Here is a 15,444-nt window from a genome sequence, read left to right as displayed (position 1 = left end):
ATTATTTTGTAGATCGTACTCAATGTGTTTATGCTGAAGGTTATAAATCTGATTTTCTTGAGATAACTAAAGGTGTCCCTCAAGGATCAATCTTAGGAAAACCCATTCTGTTTTCAATTTTTATAAATGATTTGGATAGAGATGTTCAAGCCAAATTACATTTATACGCTGATGATACAGTGGTCTATACTCAGGCTTCCACCATTTCTGTAGCAGTGCAGGAACTTCAGACTGCATTTCAGGCATTGCAAAACACATTACTGAGTCTAAAACTGGTTTTAAATACACAGAAAACAAAGTTTATGGTTTTTTCAAAAGCTCGAGCACAGATACTTGACAACTGTGGCCTCTTGTCCTTGGATGGGAAATCAATTGAGAGAGTGTCTTCATACAAGTACTTGGGGATATGGATAGATGATAAGCTCACCTTCAATGAACACATTATTGTTTTAGTCAAGAAACTTAAAGTCAAGCTCGGCTTTTATTTTAGAAACAAATCTTGTTTTACTTTTAGTGCTAAGAAGAAACTTGTGGAAGCTACTTTTCTGTCTGTAATTGATTATGGAGATATATTGTACATGCATGCTGCATCTTCCATCTTGCGTCATGTTGATTCAGTTTACCATGCATCACTACGATTTATAACAAATACAAAGTCCCTTACCCATCACTGCATTCTTTATGATTTAGTTGGTTGGACATCACTTAAAATTCGTAGACAACAGCACTGGTATATCTTTATTTATAAAGCTATACTTAGCAAACTTCCACTGTACCTCTGTAACCTCCTCTCTGTCTACTCTGGTACTTATCAGCTACGCTCTTCAAAGTGGTTGCTTTTTAACGTGCCACGAGTTACAACCGAATTGGGAAGAACTGCTTTCTCTTATTTAGCACCTTGGGGGTGGAATAATCTACAAAAAGAGCTAAGGCTAGACACCCTTATGTCCATTAATGAATTTAAAACTACTGTAAAGAGTACTGTGATGGAGACATGTTCTTGTTTTTCTTAGGAGTCTCATTGTGTTCTTTTTGTACTTCTTTTATCATGAAAATGTAATTTGGTGTTTGTTGTGTGTGTATTTGTTGTGATTTGGCTGCTACCTTGGCCAGGTCTCTCTTGTAAAAGAGATTCTGAATCTCAATGGGACCTCCTGGTTAAATAAAGGTATAATAAAAATAATAAACTTTTGCGTCACCATATACACGCAGATTTCCCAACCATAACGCTCGTCTAAACGCAGAATAAAAAGTGAAAACGCAACGCCACTTTTGCGTTTTCTCTTCAGATCGTTTCCGTGTAAACAATGGCCTTCCGTGGCCTTAATAGCAGTTTAAATCAGTGCATTGACTGAGTGCTGTCTGTTACTACACTGTGTGATGGAACGGCTGCATCTCCCTTATAATCAGTGCCACCCCGTCCCTTAACTCGCCGCCCTTCGCCAGGTTCCCGACTGGAGTGGGTGTGATTCGAGAGGAGGGGCGCTGAAGAGGAAAATTTGACGGCGTGTGATGAGGCACACCTGACAAGAATAAAGCCTCATCACCGCCGTTGTTAAATGCTGAGCGTGCCTCTCCTCGAGAAACCTCTTTTCCCCGTGCATGCACGCTTTGTCCTCTTGGGTCCAGGAAGGGAGCGCGGAGGGATTCCCGTGCTGTGAGTCGCATGGAATGGAGAATCATGCGTGACTCCGATGACAGGCTAGGAAGCCGGGCCGCTATTCCCTTCAGTTGTCGGGGCCTAAAGAGGACAAGCCGCTATGCGGAAGCCGCCACCCCTCGCGCCTCAGACCAAAGAGAGAGAGAAGCGCGTGTGGCCGCCTGACACCGCCCCCTTACCTGGACCCATCCCATCTGATCACTACCCATCCTTCACGATTCCCTGGCACGACGAAGACACCAGATCCCCTTTTGTTTTACCACTTTATTTCCCCATTTTTGGACATTTTTCATGTAAATAAAATGCCTCTCCGAGGCCTGACACCACTCCCACTGCATCTGTCGTTTGCTGCTCCCGCCACAACTGTAAAAAACAAATTTTCATGATTTATCACAACTTTTCATGGTTCACAAACGTTTTTGAGAAAACTTCATAATTTGAGTTTCTGTTGAATAAACTTAATCTCTTTTATTGTATCAACTCAAATTGTTAGTTTAAATGAACTCAATTTTAAAGGATTGGTATAATGCCCTTTTCACAAGATGTAACCTAAGTCTTTGATGTCCCCAGAGTGTGACGTTTTAGCTCAAAATACCCCACAGATATTTTTATATATCATGTTAAAATTGTCACTTTTTGTGGGTGAGCAAAAACGCACTGTTTTTGTGTCTGTCCTTTTAAAGGAAAATGAGCTGCTGCTCCCGGCACAGAGGACGGAGCGTCAAGAGCTCGTTCTCAGCAGCTTCGATTACAGCACACAGACATGCACTGAAAATTTCTAAAACTTTTAGCCTTTTATGTTCAAACCGGAGTCAGACAAAGATGGAGAGACTCAAGAAGAAGTGACAACATGTAGAAAACATTTCTGAATGGTTAGTTGATGAATTTATGTAGCTGATGTGTAGTTCTCTTCTTATGATTGACTAGTATATTCTGTCTTGATCATCTATAAATCGTGTTCTGGGGGCGGGGTTTATGTAAATTTTAAGGTTTATGATGTCACCAAACCGGAAGGAATGTCGTGTAGTTCCTACCAGCCGTTTGTTGTAGTCCTTAAAAAGCAATTTCTTTAAAGGGGTCATATATGCCATTCTGGCAAAAATGTGCCATTTTTGTACAAGTTAATATGAATCTTTAGGGTCTAAATGAAAACTTTGTAATATACCTTTATTAAAAATAATCATTAGTATTGTAAGAAAACACTAATTTTACATGGTCAAAAACTACGGAGCCCCTAAAGGGACGTGGTGGTGGAAAAAATGTTAGGATGGGAGAATTTTTTTTTCCAAAAGTTTTGCGTTCCCTCGCAAAACTTTTGCGTTCCCCCGAGAAAATTTGCGTTCCCTCGCAAAACTTTTGCGTACCCCAAGAAACTTTGCGTTCCCTCGCAAAACTTTTGCGTTCCCCCGAGAAACTTTGCGTTCCCTCGCAAAACTTTTGCGTTCCCCCGAGAAAATTTGCGTTCCCTCGCAAAACTTTTGCGTTCCCCCGAGAAAATTTGCGTTCCCTCGCAAAACTTTTGCGTTCCCCCGAGAAACTTTGCGTTCCCTCGCAAAACTTTTGCGTTCCCCCGAGAAACTTTGCGTTCCCTCGCAAAACTTTTGCGTTCCCCCGAGAAACTTTGCGTTCCCTCGCAAAACTTTTGCGTTCCCCCGAGAAAATTTGCGTTCCCTCGCAAAACTTTTGCGTTCCCCCGAGAAAATTTGCGTTCCCTCGCAAAACTTTTGCGTTCCCCCGAGAAACTTTGCGTTCCCTCGCAAAACTTTTGCGTTCCCCCGAGAAACTTTGCGTTCCCTCGCAAAAATATTTGCGTTCCCTCGCAAAACTTTTGCGTTCCCCTGAGAAACTTTGGGATCCCTCGCAAAAATATTTGCGTTCCCCTGAGAAACTTTGGGTTCCCTCGCAAAAATATTTGCGTTCCCACGCAAAACCTTTTGTGAGCTCAGACAGACACTTCCTGTTTAATGTCCCGCTGGCAGTGTTTCAGAGATCCGTACGTTAATGGAGCGTTTCATAGTGTTTGAACTTGGACTCAAATTATTATATATTATTTCTATATTTGAGTCAAATATAAAGAAATGCGGTCAGTGCTTAACTCAAGGAGTTCATTGAAGTTGGCAATATATTCACATATAGTTAAACCAACAAATAAAAGTGTTATTGTGTTTTTAGTAATTTCTGTTCATGATGTTAATCTAATGACATATCCACAATAATACGTTTTAATATAAAAATAAAATGTTCAAATGAAAATAACATTTTCTAAAGTGTCTTCACGTTACGTTTTCGCTGGAGGAAAACTAGTGTGATGAGGGGTGAACGCAGCAAATACTTTACACTGGATGGGAAACTCTCGTATCGCTCCTGCATTAGGCTACATTATGTAAACGGCATTTATGACAAACTGTAATATCATGACAGTCTATCGATAAACACACCTTCTCCCTCTGCTTCTGACGCTGAAGAACGTGCTGAGTATCGCTGACTAAAAGACGAGGAGGAGCCGAAGCCTGCTACCATTTCCATATGAGGTTTAAAGGGGACTGTGTACAGATTACAGAGATAATCACTATTTTTATTGGTGTGTGTGTGTGCGTGCGTGCGCACACGGTAAGCTCGGTTTGCTTTAGTTTCATTTGGCTGTCTGAAAGTAAAGAGTCAGTACAGTAAGACTACAGACCGAGACACATCTGAGAGTTATTTACTCTCCATTCGATCTCAGTGCCTCCCAGAGCAAACGATAATTCAAGGAGATCATGTGATTTCTCTTTCCTCTGGGATTTATGAGTTCAACTCTGAGAAAGCGTCCAACAAACAGAGCCTGTGATATCCGAGGCAAAGAGACACAACAATAGGAGAAACAGAAAACAAACACAAGCGTGTGTAACTGGAGCAGAACATGTGATTATTCCAGTTGTGTGATGAATAGTCTGATCAGAGGTTAGCTGTGTGTTTGTCTGTGTGTGCAGAGGTTCTTCCTGTTCGTGTGTTCCGCATTGGTTGTGTAATCCAAGAGAAGAAAAAGCTCCTGCTCCTCTCCGTGTGTTTCTAGTCTGAGCGTCCCCTGATCAGGAACCATGAGCTACGGTCTGTTCTTCTCAGCTGAAACATGGGCTCTGCTCATGCTGTTTGTGGCGCTTCTGGTTATGTGAGTGATTCATGACTCTTGTTGTCTAAAATCTTTAAATCTTTAGTTCTGAAATCTCAATAAAAATGAGCCATTTAGACTCATATAATCTTATAAAAGATAAGTAAGTCATTTGAGTGCATGTAAAGATGCAGGGCTATTATTACAGTCACTGTATCAGGTGATATTCTAACAGGTTAAACAGTTTGTTGCATTATTTTCCTGATTATAACTGTAAATATGCTTTGAAACAATCTGTATTGTATAAAGCGCTATAAATAAAGGTGACTTGACTTTAACCATTCCAAAAATCTAATGCTGTGTGTGTCATAAGATCTGTCTTATATCACAGTTTACAGGAAACGTTCTGTCAAGGTGCTCTCCAAGTTATGAACGAACTTTTTTCCAGTACCATTAATCACAGTTATCTGGACTTTAATAATGTTCTCAAAACGTCAGCATAAAAACATTATTTAGTACATCATTCATGAAATTTTTCTTTTGAACATTCATCTAACGTCTTTTTTTAAATTTAACTACTTTTTCAGAACGTCCAGAGAACATTCAAAAGTAACGTTCCCGTAATGTTTGCGGAAGGATAAAATGGAATGTTCCAGATTAGCAAAACGTTCTCAGAACATAATTTTGTCAGCTGGGATTGTTTTGATTTAAATGGTTTTGATGTCACTTCCAGATATGGATACTGGCCTCACAGTCAGTTCAAGAAGTTGGGAATAGCGGGTCCCAAACCCATTCCGTTCTTCGGAACGATGTTGAGATATAGAGAGGTGAGTTTATTTGAAAGCAAATACAGCATGAGTCTGCAGGGCCTGAATTTCGTTTTGGAAAATAGGGGGGAAATCGCCCTTTAGGTCATTCTTATGGGGGCGATTTTTTAACTTGAGGGGGGAGTTTTTTTAGACAATTTAAAAAAAAATACGTTTAGCTAAATGTTTGCTCACTCATTGTATTTGTTTTTACAATGAGGTCATTTTTTTTTAGTTTACACAACAAAAGGAAGCTTGATTTCAATCTTTGAATTAAATTGAAAAAAGTAGCACAAATAAATACATGAAATAAAGAGAAAGTTTTAGGTCTAACACTAGTATTCAGAAATGCTAGAAATGGAAAAAATAACAAGGAATAGTCTTTTAGTCCTGTATAATTTGAATACATAGGCTATTAATCCTGATTCCTTACAATTAATGCTATCTTTTGTTGTTTTATATACAATAATGACAGACACATTTTAGGCTACTCTCCCTTTAAAGGCGGGCATACACTGTGCGATGTCTGTGCGATTTCAGCAAGGTATCTACTCACACTGAACGAGTAGATCGCATGCGATATAAAGCCAAAGCTCAGGATTTAAGTGCTCACACTATACGGTCCGAACGTCGAGCTGCGACTTGACTGCTCACACTATACGTGTGAAATATGTGCGATAAACCCCCGTGCTGGGTTGGTAGACGATATCATGTATCCAGAGATATTGTCAAAACAAGCATCAGTTTAACAATAATTAGTCATCAAAGAAAATTAAAAACAGGTTTATTTCAAAAACATTGTTTAACAAATCAATAAAAGAGGCACGGTGCTACATCGCAGCTTGTAAGACGTGGGTAATAACTGGACAAACTGGAGGTAAGCAGCAGTAATTTGTAGCTAGTTTGAACTACAGAACTTAAAGAGTTCGCGTTTTTTTTTTCTGCAGATTGAAATGGTTCAAATCTGTTTTCGCGCAGGCGCAGTGAGGGATAAAACACTGAGTTTAGGGCAATCGGTTCGTAGCTCTGCTTCAACTGTGCGATATAGTCACGAGTAGCGACCAAAATTTCTGACATGCCAGAAATTCATCAGACCATCCGATTGCCGATCGGGAGAGGATAATCGCCTTTCGTTTCCGCTTGTATACTGCACGAACACTGCACGACAAACGACGCACGAAAAAGCTGAAAATCGGCCCGACCCGAAAAAGAGTCGCACGAGTCAGAATTCGGCTCAAAATCGGACGAAATTCGCACAGTGTATGCCTGCCTTAAGAGCTAGTACACGGATCCACGTTCACATGTTGCGTGTAAAGCGCAGTCCGCGCCACTTTCTCTTCTTTTAAAAAGGGCTTCCTGTTGCTAAGCAATCATGAGCCACGTTCTCCATGAAGACGAAGACGTTTCAGCAAAGGATGAACGCGCAAAACACGTAACGTGAACGGCCCATACTGTTTTCATTATAGTGTCACATGCATTTTCTTAATGACTTAAAAAGACGCACAAATTATAAACAATAGTGACGATGCAATGGCCCGATTGTGCAAGTGACTTTTCCATCAAATGTCCCGACTCCTGAACCGCGAGAGTCTAGAGTCGCCGCCTGCAGCTGCAGCGCGATTGGCTTGCCTTGTGCAACCTATTTTGAGAGACAGAGAAGACGCGACATTGGCAGAATCACCTGTGAAATTGCATCTCGCAGAATGTTTTAAAATGACTGATTTGATCTTATAATCTGTTAGATTAAATTTACTCATAGGCCTACATGCTAGATTGAATGAATGTTTGCGGGAATTTCCCGCATTATAAACGCAAGACCTGCAGAAGTGATTAAAATGATGCGCAATACCCGCAATCCCGCACCGAAGTTCGAGCCCTGAGTCTGATATTGTGTTTAACTGACTCTGCAATCACATCTGGATCTTGATGATCTACTGGTTCTCCGTCAGTCCATCGCATGTTCATTAATGATCCATGCAAATCTAACGTGAACCTGTCTGCGTCAAACACACAGATGATACCATAGTCTTCTCTCAGTGTTTTTCTTATAACTCTTCTGAACATGTCTAAATGTGAACTCTGTCGTTGTGCTTTCAGGGGTTTCATAATTTCGATTTTGAGTGTTTCAAGAAGTATGGACGAGTCTGGGGGTGAGTGTGAGACTAACGTATGACACTTCACTGATCCATCTCAATGAATCATATGAAAGAATAATTACAGAACCTCTGAAAAAGAAATGACTCCGCTGTGTGCATCAGTTTAAGATGAAATGACAAACATGTTTGAAGGTTCAACATTATGAGATCAGTAAGATCTGTAATGAAGAACCGAGAAAGACGATCATTAAAAGACCATGATAATGACAGTGAATCGTACAACTACTGTATAATGAACTGAATGATTCTTCTGAATGTAGTGAATTGTTTGTGTTTCTCACAGTATCTACGATGCGAGGCAGCCCGTTCTGTGCATCATGGATCAATCCATCATCAAAACCATCCTGATTAAAGAATGTTACTCTCTCTTCACAAACAGAAGGGTAAAATCACGTCATCTTCATCATCATTCTGAACTGAAATAGTTTTGAAATACTACAGGCCCTTTGAAGGACATGGTGATGATAAAAAAGATGGGAGGAAAATTTTTATCTCAATGCTTTTGAGAGAGGACGCTAGTTTCTCAGTGGAACGCAGACGATTTGCAAGATTTCTTTGGGAACGGAAAGGTTTTGTGGGAGAACACAAATATTCTTAGGGGAACACAAAAGATTTGTGATAGCAAACACAGTTTCTCTGGGGAACACAAAAGATTTGTGACTGAAGGCAACATTTATGTGGGAACAAAAGATTTGCAAGAGAACGTCTCGGTTACTAACGTAACCTCGGTTCCCTGAGAGTAGGGAAAGAGTATTGCTTAAGTTAGCTTACGCTTTTGGAAAACTCCTTTTCTCGATAATATTGAAGCCAAATTTTTAAAATGCAATGCAGCTGCACAGCAGACATATAGCTGAGCGTCTAGCGCGGCCATTGGCTGTGCTCCGGCAACTGCACAAACCTATGGCGAGTTGGCTAAGATGCACAAACCAATCCGGTCTCTTCGCGCCAGAGCGCATCAGAGCCTGGCAGTATGGGCGTGGCTTATAGCTATAAAAGCCCTCATTTTCGCCATAGGATTCAAGTTAAATCAACTGAAGGCGATCCCCTGATTGAGGGTTACGCAATACTCGTTCCCTACTCTCAGGGAACCGAGGTTATGTTAGTAACAGAGAAGTTCCCTTTCGAGAGGTCTTTCATATTGCGTAAGTTAGCTTAAGCTAGGGGAACCCTTTTCAAAACTTCACCCCATACTAAAGCCTAGGGCCAAGTGCCTCATATAAGAGTAAAGTTATGAGTCCTAATAGAGGCCAGATCAGTAATGAGCCTCATATAGGGAAATATAGGAATGGGCCTTATAAAGGGCCAAGCTACTTCTTTATATTGTATATAGAACTGTAGTTCACGTTCACCCAGGACCAGACAGATGTCTGGCCTTATAATTGTGGAAAATATGCTTAGACACTTTATTTAAGGAAAGAACCCTTGCTTGTAAAGCGGGATCTTCCAGGTTATAAAACCTCATAAATGTGGACGGTGAGGCCCAGCCGGCCGCTGCACAAATATCTTCAATTGGTATTTCATTGGACCATGCCCATGTAGAGGCCATGTTCTCGTGGAATGAGCTTTGATGTCTATGGGACCATGGGGGCCCTTAGATTCATAAGCCAGCAAGATTGATAGTATCAACTATCCAATGTAACAGTCTCTGCTTCGTGACCACGAAACCTCTGGTGCAGCCGCCGAAGCATACGAAGAGCTGTTCTGACTGCCTGAAGGGGGCAGAACGCTCTAAATATACTCTGAGAGCCCTCACAGGGCAGAGTAGGTTCGCGTCTCTTTCGTCTTCTGACAAGGGAAGAGCTGACAGCGAAATGACCTCCTCTGAATGGAGTCGAGAGCACTTTGGTAATATACCCGTGCCTTGGCTTAAGGATGACTTTGGAGTCATTAGGCCCGAATTCAAGGCAGGAAGTGCTCACTGAGAGTGCTTGCAAATCACCCACTCCCTTGACTGATGCCAGTGCTAGCAAGAGATCAGTTTTGAGTGAAAGTGGCTTCAGGTCAGCAGGCTGAAGCGGCTCGAAAGGGGCCCCTTTCATGGCTTCCAGGACCGTGGAGAGGTCTCAGATGGGTATAGAGGGGGTTTGAGGCGGGTTTAGCCTTCTGGCCCGCTTGAGGAAGAGCAAAACTAGGTTGTTTCTTCCCAGTGATTGCATGGCCACGTGAGCGCAAAGTGCTGCTATGGCCGCCACATATACTTTGAGCGTGGAGGGAGCGCAACCCCAAAAGCTCTTGTAGAAAGGAAAGAACCTTTGTCACTCCGCATTAGTAGGGGTCCAGGCTCCATGCTGTGCTCCAGCCGGAGAACACTGACCATTTTAGAGCATAAAGACGCCTGGTTGAAGGTGCTCTTGCTTCAGTAATGGTATTTAGCACCCTTACTGGAAGGTTCCCGGATACCCGTTGAGGGGCTTATACATGGAGGGCCCACAAGTCAAGACGGGGATGCAAGATCTTCCCGTTCGCCTGTTTGTAGGCCTGTCGCGATAATCAATAAATCAATTAATCGCACGATAAAAAAAATAATCTCGATAATTTTTCTGGCCGCGATAATTTCCATTTGCATGCTTGTTTTGTTTTCCTCGTCTATCCCTCTCTCTCTCTCTCTCTCTCTCTCTCTCTCTCTCTCTCTCTCTCTCTCTCTCTCACTCTCTACCAAAGAGACTGGATGACAATATCAACGCTGACCGCCACACATTGATTTTCGAATGTTTTTTTTAATTATTATTGTTTTTTTTTACTGGGCCTATTCACAATCATATTTGATTACAGAGCGCCGTAGCGCGTCCCTCTCTCTCTCTCGCACGCACACTCTCTCACCCTCATATGAGGCGCCGTCTAGAGCTTAAATCAAACTTCATTCACGCACACATATATGAAACACTTGCATACACATATATTAAGTAGTCAAACATACATGTATACTGCTGAATGCTCAAACAAATACATATGAAATGCACAACGACACACCTAAAGTCGCTCACGCACATACACGCAAACTCTACACACACGAGATGCGTGCACACACAAACTCTCCACGCACATATGATACACGCGCGCGCACACACACACACAGACACACACACAAAAACTCGTGCACAAACTCAATGAGACGGAGCACACACACACAAACTCTCTGCGCACATACTTATATAGCTATAAGCCATGCCCATACTGGCGGGCTCTGACATGCCAAGGTTTGGAAGAGAACGCAAAGTTTCTCAGGGAATGCAAAAGATTTGTGAGAGAAAGTAAAGTTTCTCTTGGGAACAAAAAATTTGCAAGAAAGCGCAAAGTTTCTCAGGGAACGCAAAAGATTTCTGAGAATGCAAAGTTTCTCGGTGAATGCAAAAGTTTTGTAAGAGAACGCAAAGTTTCTCAGGGAACGCAAAAGATTTGTGAGAGAAAGTAAAGTTTCTCTTGGGAACAAAAAATTTGCAAGAAAGCGCAAAGTTTCTCAGGGAACGCAAAAGATTTCTGAGAATGCAAAGTTTCTCGGTGAATGCAAAAGTTTTGTGAGAGAACGCAAAGTTTCTCAGGGAACGCAAAAGATTTGTGAGAGAAAGTAAAGTTTCTCTTGGGAACAAAAAATTTGCAAGAAAGCGCAAAGTTTCTCAGGGAACGCAAAAGATTTCTGAGAATGCAAAGTTTCTCGGTGAACGCAAAAGTTTTGTGAGAGAACACAAACTTTATCAGGGAACGCAAAAGATTTCTGAGAATGCAAAGTTTCTCGGTGAATGCAAAAGTTTTGTGAGAGAACGCAAAGTTTCTCAGGGAACGCAAAAGATTTCTGAGAATGCAAAGTTTCTCGGTGAATGCAAAGGTTTTGTGAAGGAACGCAAAGTTTCTCTTGGAAATGCAAAAGATTTGTGAGAGAACGCAAAAGATATCAAGCATCGCGTTAGTTCTGTCAGGTCACGTTAGTCAAGCTCACATCAGCTGACTCTCAACCCTTCCGGCTGTGGAGCCTGTGCAGCAGGGCAACTGGGTGACCGTGAGGCGCTGTAGTCGCGGAACAAAACACCTCTCTTCCGTTTTTGAAAGATTTGAGAGAATGCAATGTTTTTCCTCCCATCTTTTATCTCTGTAAAAATATAAAGGTACTTCAGGTAATAAATATGAATTATTTTTATTAATCATTTGAATGTTTTCAGGACAGAAATTGTGCTTGTATCGTCATTTTATCTTCATTGTGTCCACATTTGTCCTCTGATCTGGCAGGACTTCCGTCTGAACGGGCCGCTTTACGACGCCTTGACCGTCGTTGAAGACGACGACTGGAGGAGAATCCGCAGTGTCCTCTCGCCTTCCTTCACCAGCGGGAGGTTAAAGGAGGTCCGTGAGTCTTTATCTGGATCATTCTCACGCAAACAAGGGTTACAGCAGTATTTATTACATCGCTTATCTGAAGCGTTACGTGAAGGCAGTACTATCGTGCTACAGTACAAACAAACAAGAATTCAGTTTGAGATGAATGACTCATTTTAACTGAACTACTGCATCATTCATGCTGAGGAGGATGTGTGTATGTTTTGTTCTCTTCATAATAAATATCAACATTACCACTAAAGATGTTATGAAGATGAAGATGATGATTATGTACTTCTGATTCTCACTCTAGATGTTTGGCATCATGAAGACACACTCTCAAATTCTAGTACAGAATCTGGGGAAATCAGCAACACGAGGAGAAAACGTAGATATTAAAGAGTGAGACATTGCATATCACAAACGCTTCTTGATATCTGAAGAGATAAGAACGGAGCCGCAATAATATCACTATAATTAACAGAGCAAAGGTGTTCGATTTCCTCACCAATCACTCTTAATAACCTCCTGAACAGAGGAAACATTCACTACATATTGGGAATATAGGCTGTATATTTATCAGATGAGAATAATAATGGCTTTCTCTTGACTGCATGTGTTCAGGTTCTTCGGCGCGTACAGTATGGATGTGGTGACCAGCACAGCGTTCAGCGTGGACATCGACTCCCTCAACAACCCCAAAGATCCATTTGTGACCAACATAAAGAAAATGCTGAAGTTCGACTTCCTAAACCCTGTGTTCCTGATCAGCGGTAAAGAACTCAACTAATCCTGTCAGTTAAACACACTTCAAAAGCTTTTTCCTTGGTTATGCAAATGTTAAAGGAACATTTCATTTTCTCATTTTGAAAACATTATGGAACGTAACTTTTAAATGTTCTGAAACAAGTAGTAACATTTTAAACACATTAGACAAACGTCCAACAAAAATGTTTCAGGAAAAAACAATCCATGAGCGATATAAATATAAATTATGTTTTTGTGCTAACGTTTTGAGAACATTATTAAAGACCAGAAAACTTTAAATGAACATTCCATAAATCTTTATGGAAGAACATTTGTTCATAACTTTGAGAGAACCTTGTTAGAACATTAGCAAAAACCTGAGAATGTTCGCTGTTAAGAGATTTTACTATTTCTTCTGTAGCTTTGTTTCCTTTCATCACCCCCGTCCTGGCAAAAATGGATTTTGCATTTTTCCCAACATCTGTGACCGATTTCTTCTACGCTGCCTTACAGAAGATCAAGTCTGAAAGAGTGGCCAACGACCACAAGAAGGTACAAAAAACACTTAACCTGAAGAACTATATAGCCATGATGTTTTAAACCACTCTTCTCAATTCCTGCAGAAGAGAGTTGACTTCCTGCAGCTGATGGTCGATTCTCAGACGGCAGGGAAAACTCAGCATGGCGAGGAACACACAGAGAAAGGTGAAGCATATCAGATGGTTAACCATAAGAAAGCTGTCTTCCATATGTGAAGACACCGTGTCCTGTGTAGGTCTGAGCGACCACGAGATCTTATCGCAGGCCATGATCTTCATCTTCGCCGGTTACGAGACCAGCAGCAGCACTCTGTCGTTCTTATTCTACAATCTCGCAACCAACCCAGAGGCCATGAAGAAACTGCAGGAGGAAATCGACGAGACCTTCCCAAATAAGGTAGTACTCCATTGAAACACTCGTTGGGATCGGTGTGATGAGTTTGAGACTTTAACCATTGATTGTGTGTTGAAGGCCCCGGTGGACTACGAAGCCGTCATGAACATGGACTATCTGGACGCCGCGCTGAACGAGTCCCTCCGTCTGTTCCCTGTCGCAGCTCGACTCGAACGGGTCTGCAAGAAAACGGTGGAAATCAACGGTGTCATCATCCCAAAAGATACAGTCGTCATGATCCCGACCTTCGCCCTCCACAGAGACCCGGATTACTGGAGCGACCCCGAGAGCTTCAAACCTGAGAGGTCAGGACGGGTTTCTCCTGTTTCACTCATCATACAGTCAAGCTCCACCAGCTACAATAGAACACAACAGTCGGATCTGGATGTGAAAATCCTTCACATAGGGGAATTGATTTTTAATGTTAAACGTTAAAGACAGACCTTACTGTGAGCTACAAAGTTGTTCATCAATTATATCTGCTTTTGATGAAGCCATCATTCCACATTATTTTAAATTACTTTTTCAAAGAATTGTTTATCAATTGTTTATGGGAATCCTGGTGAGAAACTACATTACCCATAAAACCCAAATAAATCTCCAATCAGGGAATCAAAACAATCAAACTGCACTTGGAGAACTCTTTTAACGTCCATTTAAAAAAATGAATAGTTTTGGTTAAAAAAATGTATTGGTTAAGGCAGCTGAAAAGGTAACAACACTGTTGCACTAGAAACTCAAGGTTGGATCTTTAGAGTAATTGTCTGTATAAATACTTCAACCCAACGTGACTCTTCCCTGCCTTATTAACAGGTTCATTAAAGGGAACAAGGAGACGATCGACCCCTACATGTACATGCCCTTCGGCCTCGGTCCCAGGAACTGCATCGGGATGCGATTTGCTCAGCTGACCATGAAGCTGGCGATCGTGGAGATCCTGCAGAGGTTCGATGTCTCTGTGTGTGCGGAGACACAGGTGAGCAGACGGGTTGGTGTCTGGTAACAGGAGGACATTCATTCATTCGTTCACTCACACTGACCTTCTCTTGCTCTTCACAGGTTCCTCTAGAGCTCGGCCTTAATGGTCTACTGGCTCCCAAAGACCCCATCAAGCTCAAACTCAAGCCTCGGACAGCTTCAGACGTTTGTAACAACAAATCGTAACGCAGCTTGTCTGCTGCACACTTCTCTTTCAGTCCGAGGAGAAGGTTTGATGGGTCTTTTTAAATAAAAGAATAGACGTAGTCTCTAGTCTTCAGTGAAGAGGAGGATTCGACTGAGGTTCTCAGGGCCTTTCAGACTCTGACTGAGAGGTTTAGCAACTTTACCTCTGTAGTGAATGTCAGACAGATTCTGTTGTTCCCTGAGACTCGTGTTTAAAGGTTTTACTTTGATAATTGAGAAAACGCCAGAAATTAGATTCACTTGTTAAGAAATTATATGGAAATGAGAGTTTATCAAAGAAATAAAGTCTGCAGAAATGTATCTGACTTGTGTGTGTTGTGTCTATTAAAAACAAATTACTGAACCAATTCACTTTAAACAGAGTTTGAAAAGATTCACAGAAATGAATCAATCTCACCAACTGTAACAATGTTTGAGACAAAACGTTAAAGTTGGACATTCCTCTATCATCTTGTTTCAGAAAGTTCAGAGAACACTCAAAAGTAAAAGTGCCCATGATGTTTGAAGAATGATAAAATGGAATGTTCCGTGAGAAAAACGTTTTTAAAAAATGTAAAAAAT

The 15,444-nt window shown here is 41.4% G+C and overlaps 2 protein-coding genes across 5 annotated transcripts in view; both read left to right on the top strand.

The window, feature by feature from the left end:
* Positions 1-15,183, top strand: part of LOC143746412 (cytochrome P450 3A30-like) — a 28,881-nt gene extending 13,698 nt beyond the window's left edge. For both annotated transcript variants that reach the window (XM_077238219.1, XM_077238220.1), the window contains one exon: positions 15,012-15,183. The gene's annotated coding sequence lies outside the window, so the exon portion shown is untranslated. The remainder of the gene's footprint in view (positions 1-15,011) is intronic.
* On the top strand, positions 250-15,183 carry LOC143746429 (cytochrome P450 3A30-like). Of its 3 annotated transcripts, none has more exons than XM_077238229.1 (14): positions 250-4,539; positions 4,630-4,808; positions 5,482-5,575; positions 7,652-7,704; positions 7,994-8,093; positions 11,932-12,045; positions 12,332-12,420; positions 12,643-12,791; positions 13,187-13,317; positions 13,389-13,470; positions 13,541-13,701; positions 13,777-14,003; positions 14,512-14,674; positions 14,758-15,183. In XM_077238229.1, exons 2-14 carry the CDS (start codon positions 4,738-4,740, stop codon positions 14,860-14,862), a joined length of 1,539 nt encoding a protein of 512 aa, XP_077094344.1. In that variant the 5' UTR covers positions 250-4,539; positions 4,630-4,737; the 3' UTR covers positions 14,863-15,183. The 3 variants fall into 3 exon arrangements, with proteins under 3 accessions (XP_077094344.1, XP_077094349.1, XP_077094353.1); XM_077238234.1 differs by having other exon boundaries at positions 4,469-4,600; positions 4,713-4,808; XM_077238238.1 differs by lacking the exons at positions 250-4,539; positions 7,652-7,704 and having other exon boundaries at positions 4,767-4,808.
* Positions 15,184-15,444: the final 261 nt, after the last annotated feature.

The sequence above is a fragment of the Siphateles boraxobius genome, unplaced genomic scaffold (assembly GCF_051911475.1).
Source record: "Siphateles boraxobius isolate OS27281-9 unplaced genomic scaffold, OSU_SipBor_1 10, whole genome shotgun sequence".
In the NCBI taxonomy this organism is placed as follows: Eukaryota; Metazoa; Chordata; class Actinopteri; order Cypriniformes; family Leuciscidae; genus Siphateles; species Siphateles boraxobius.
Note: the sequence above shows the minus strand (reverse complement) of the source record. Positions and strands in the feature narration are given on the sequence as shown.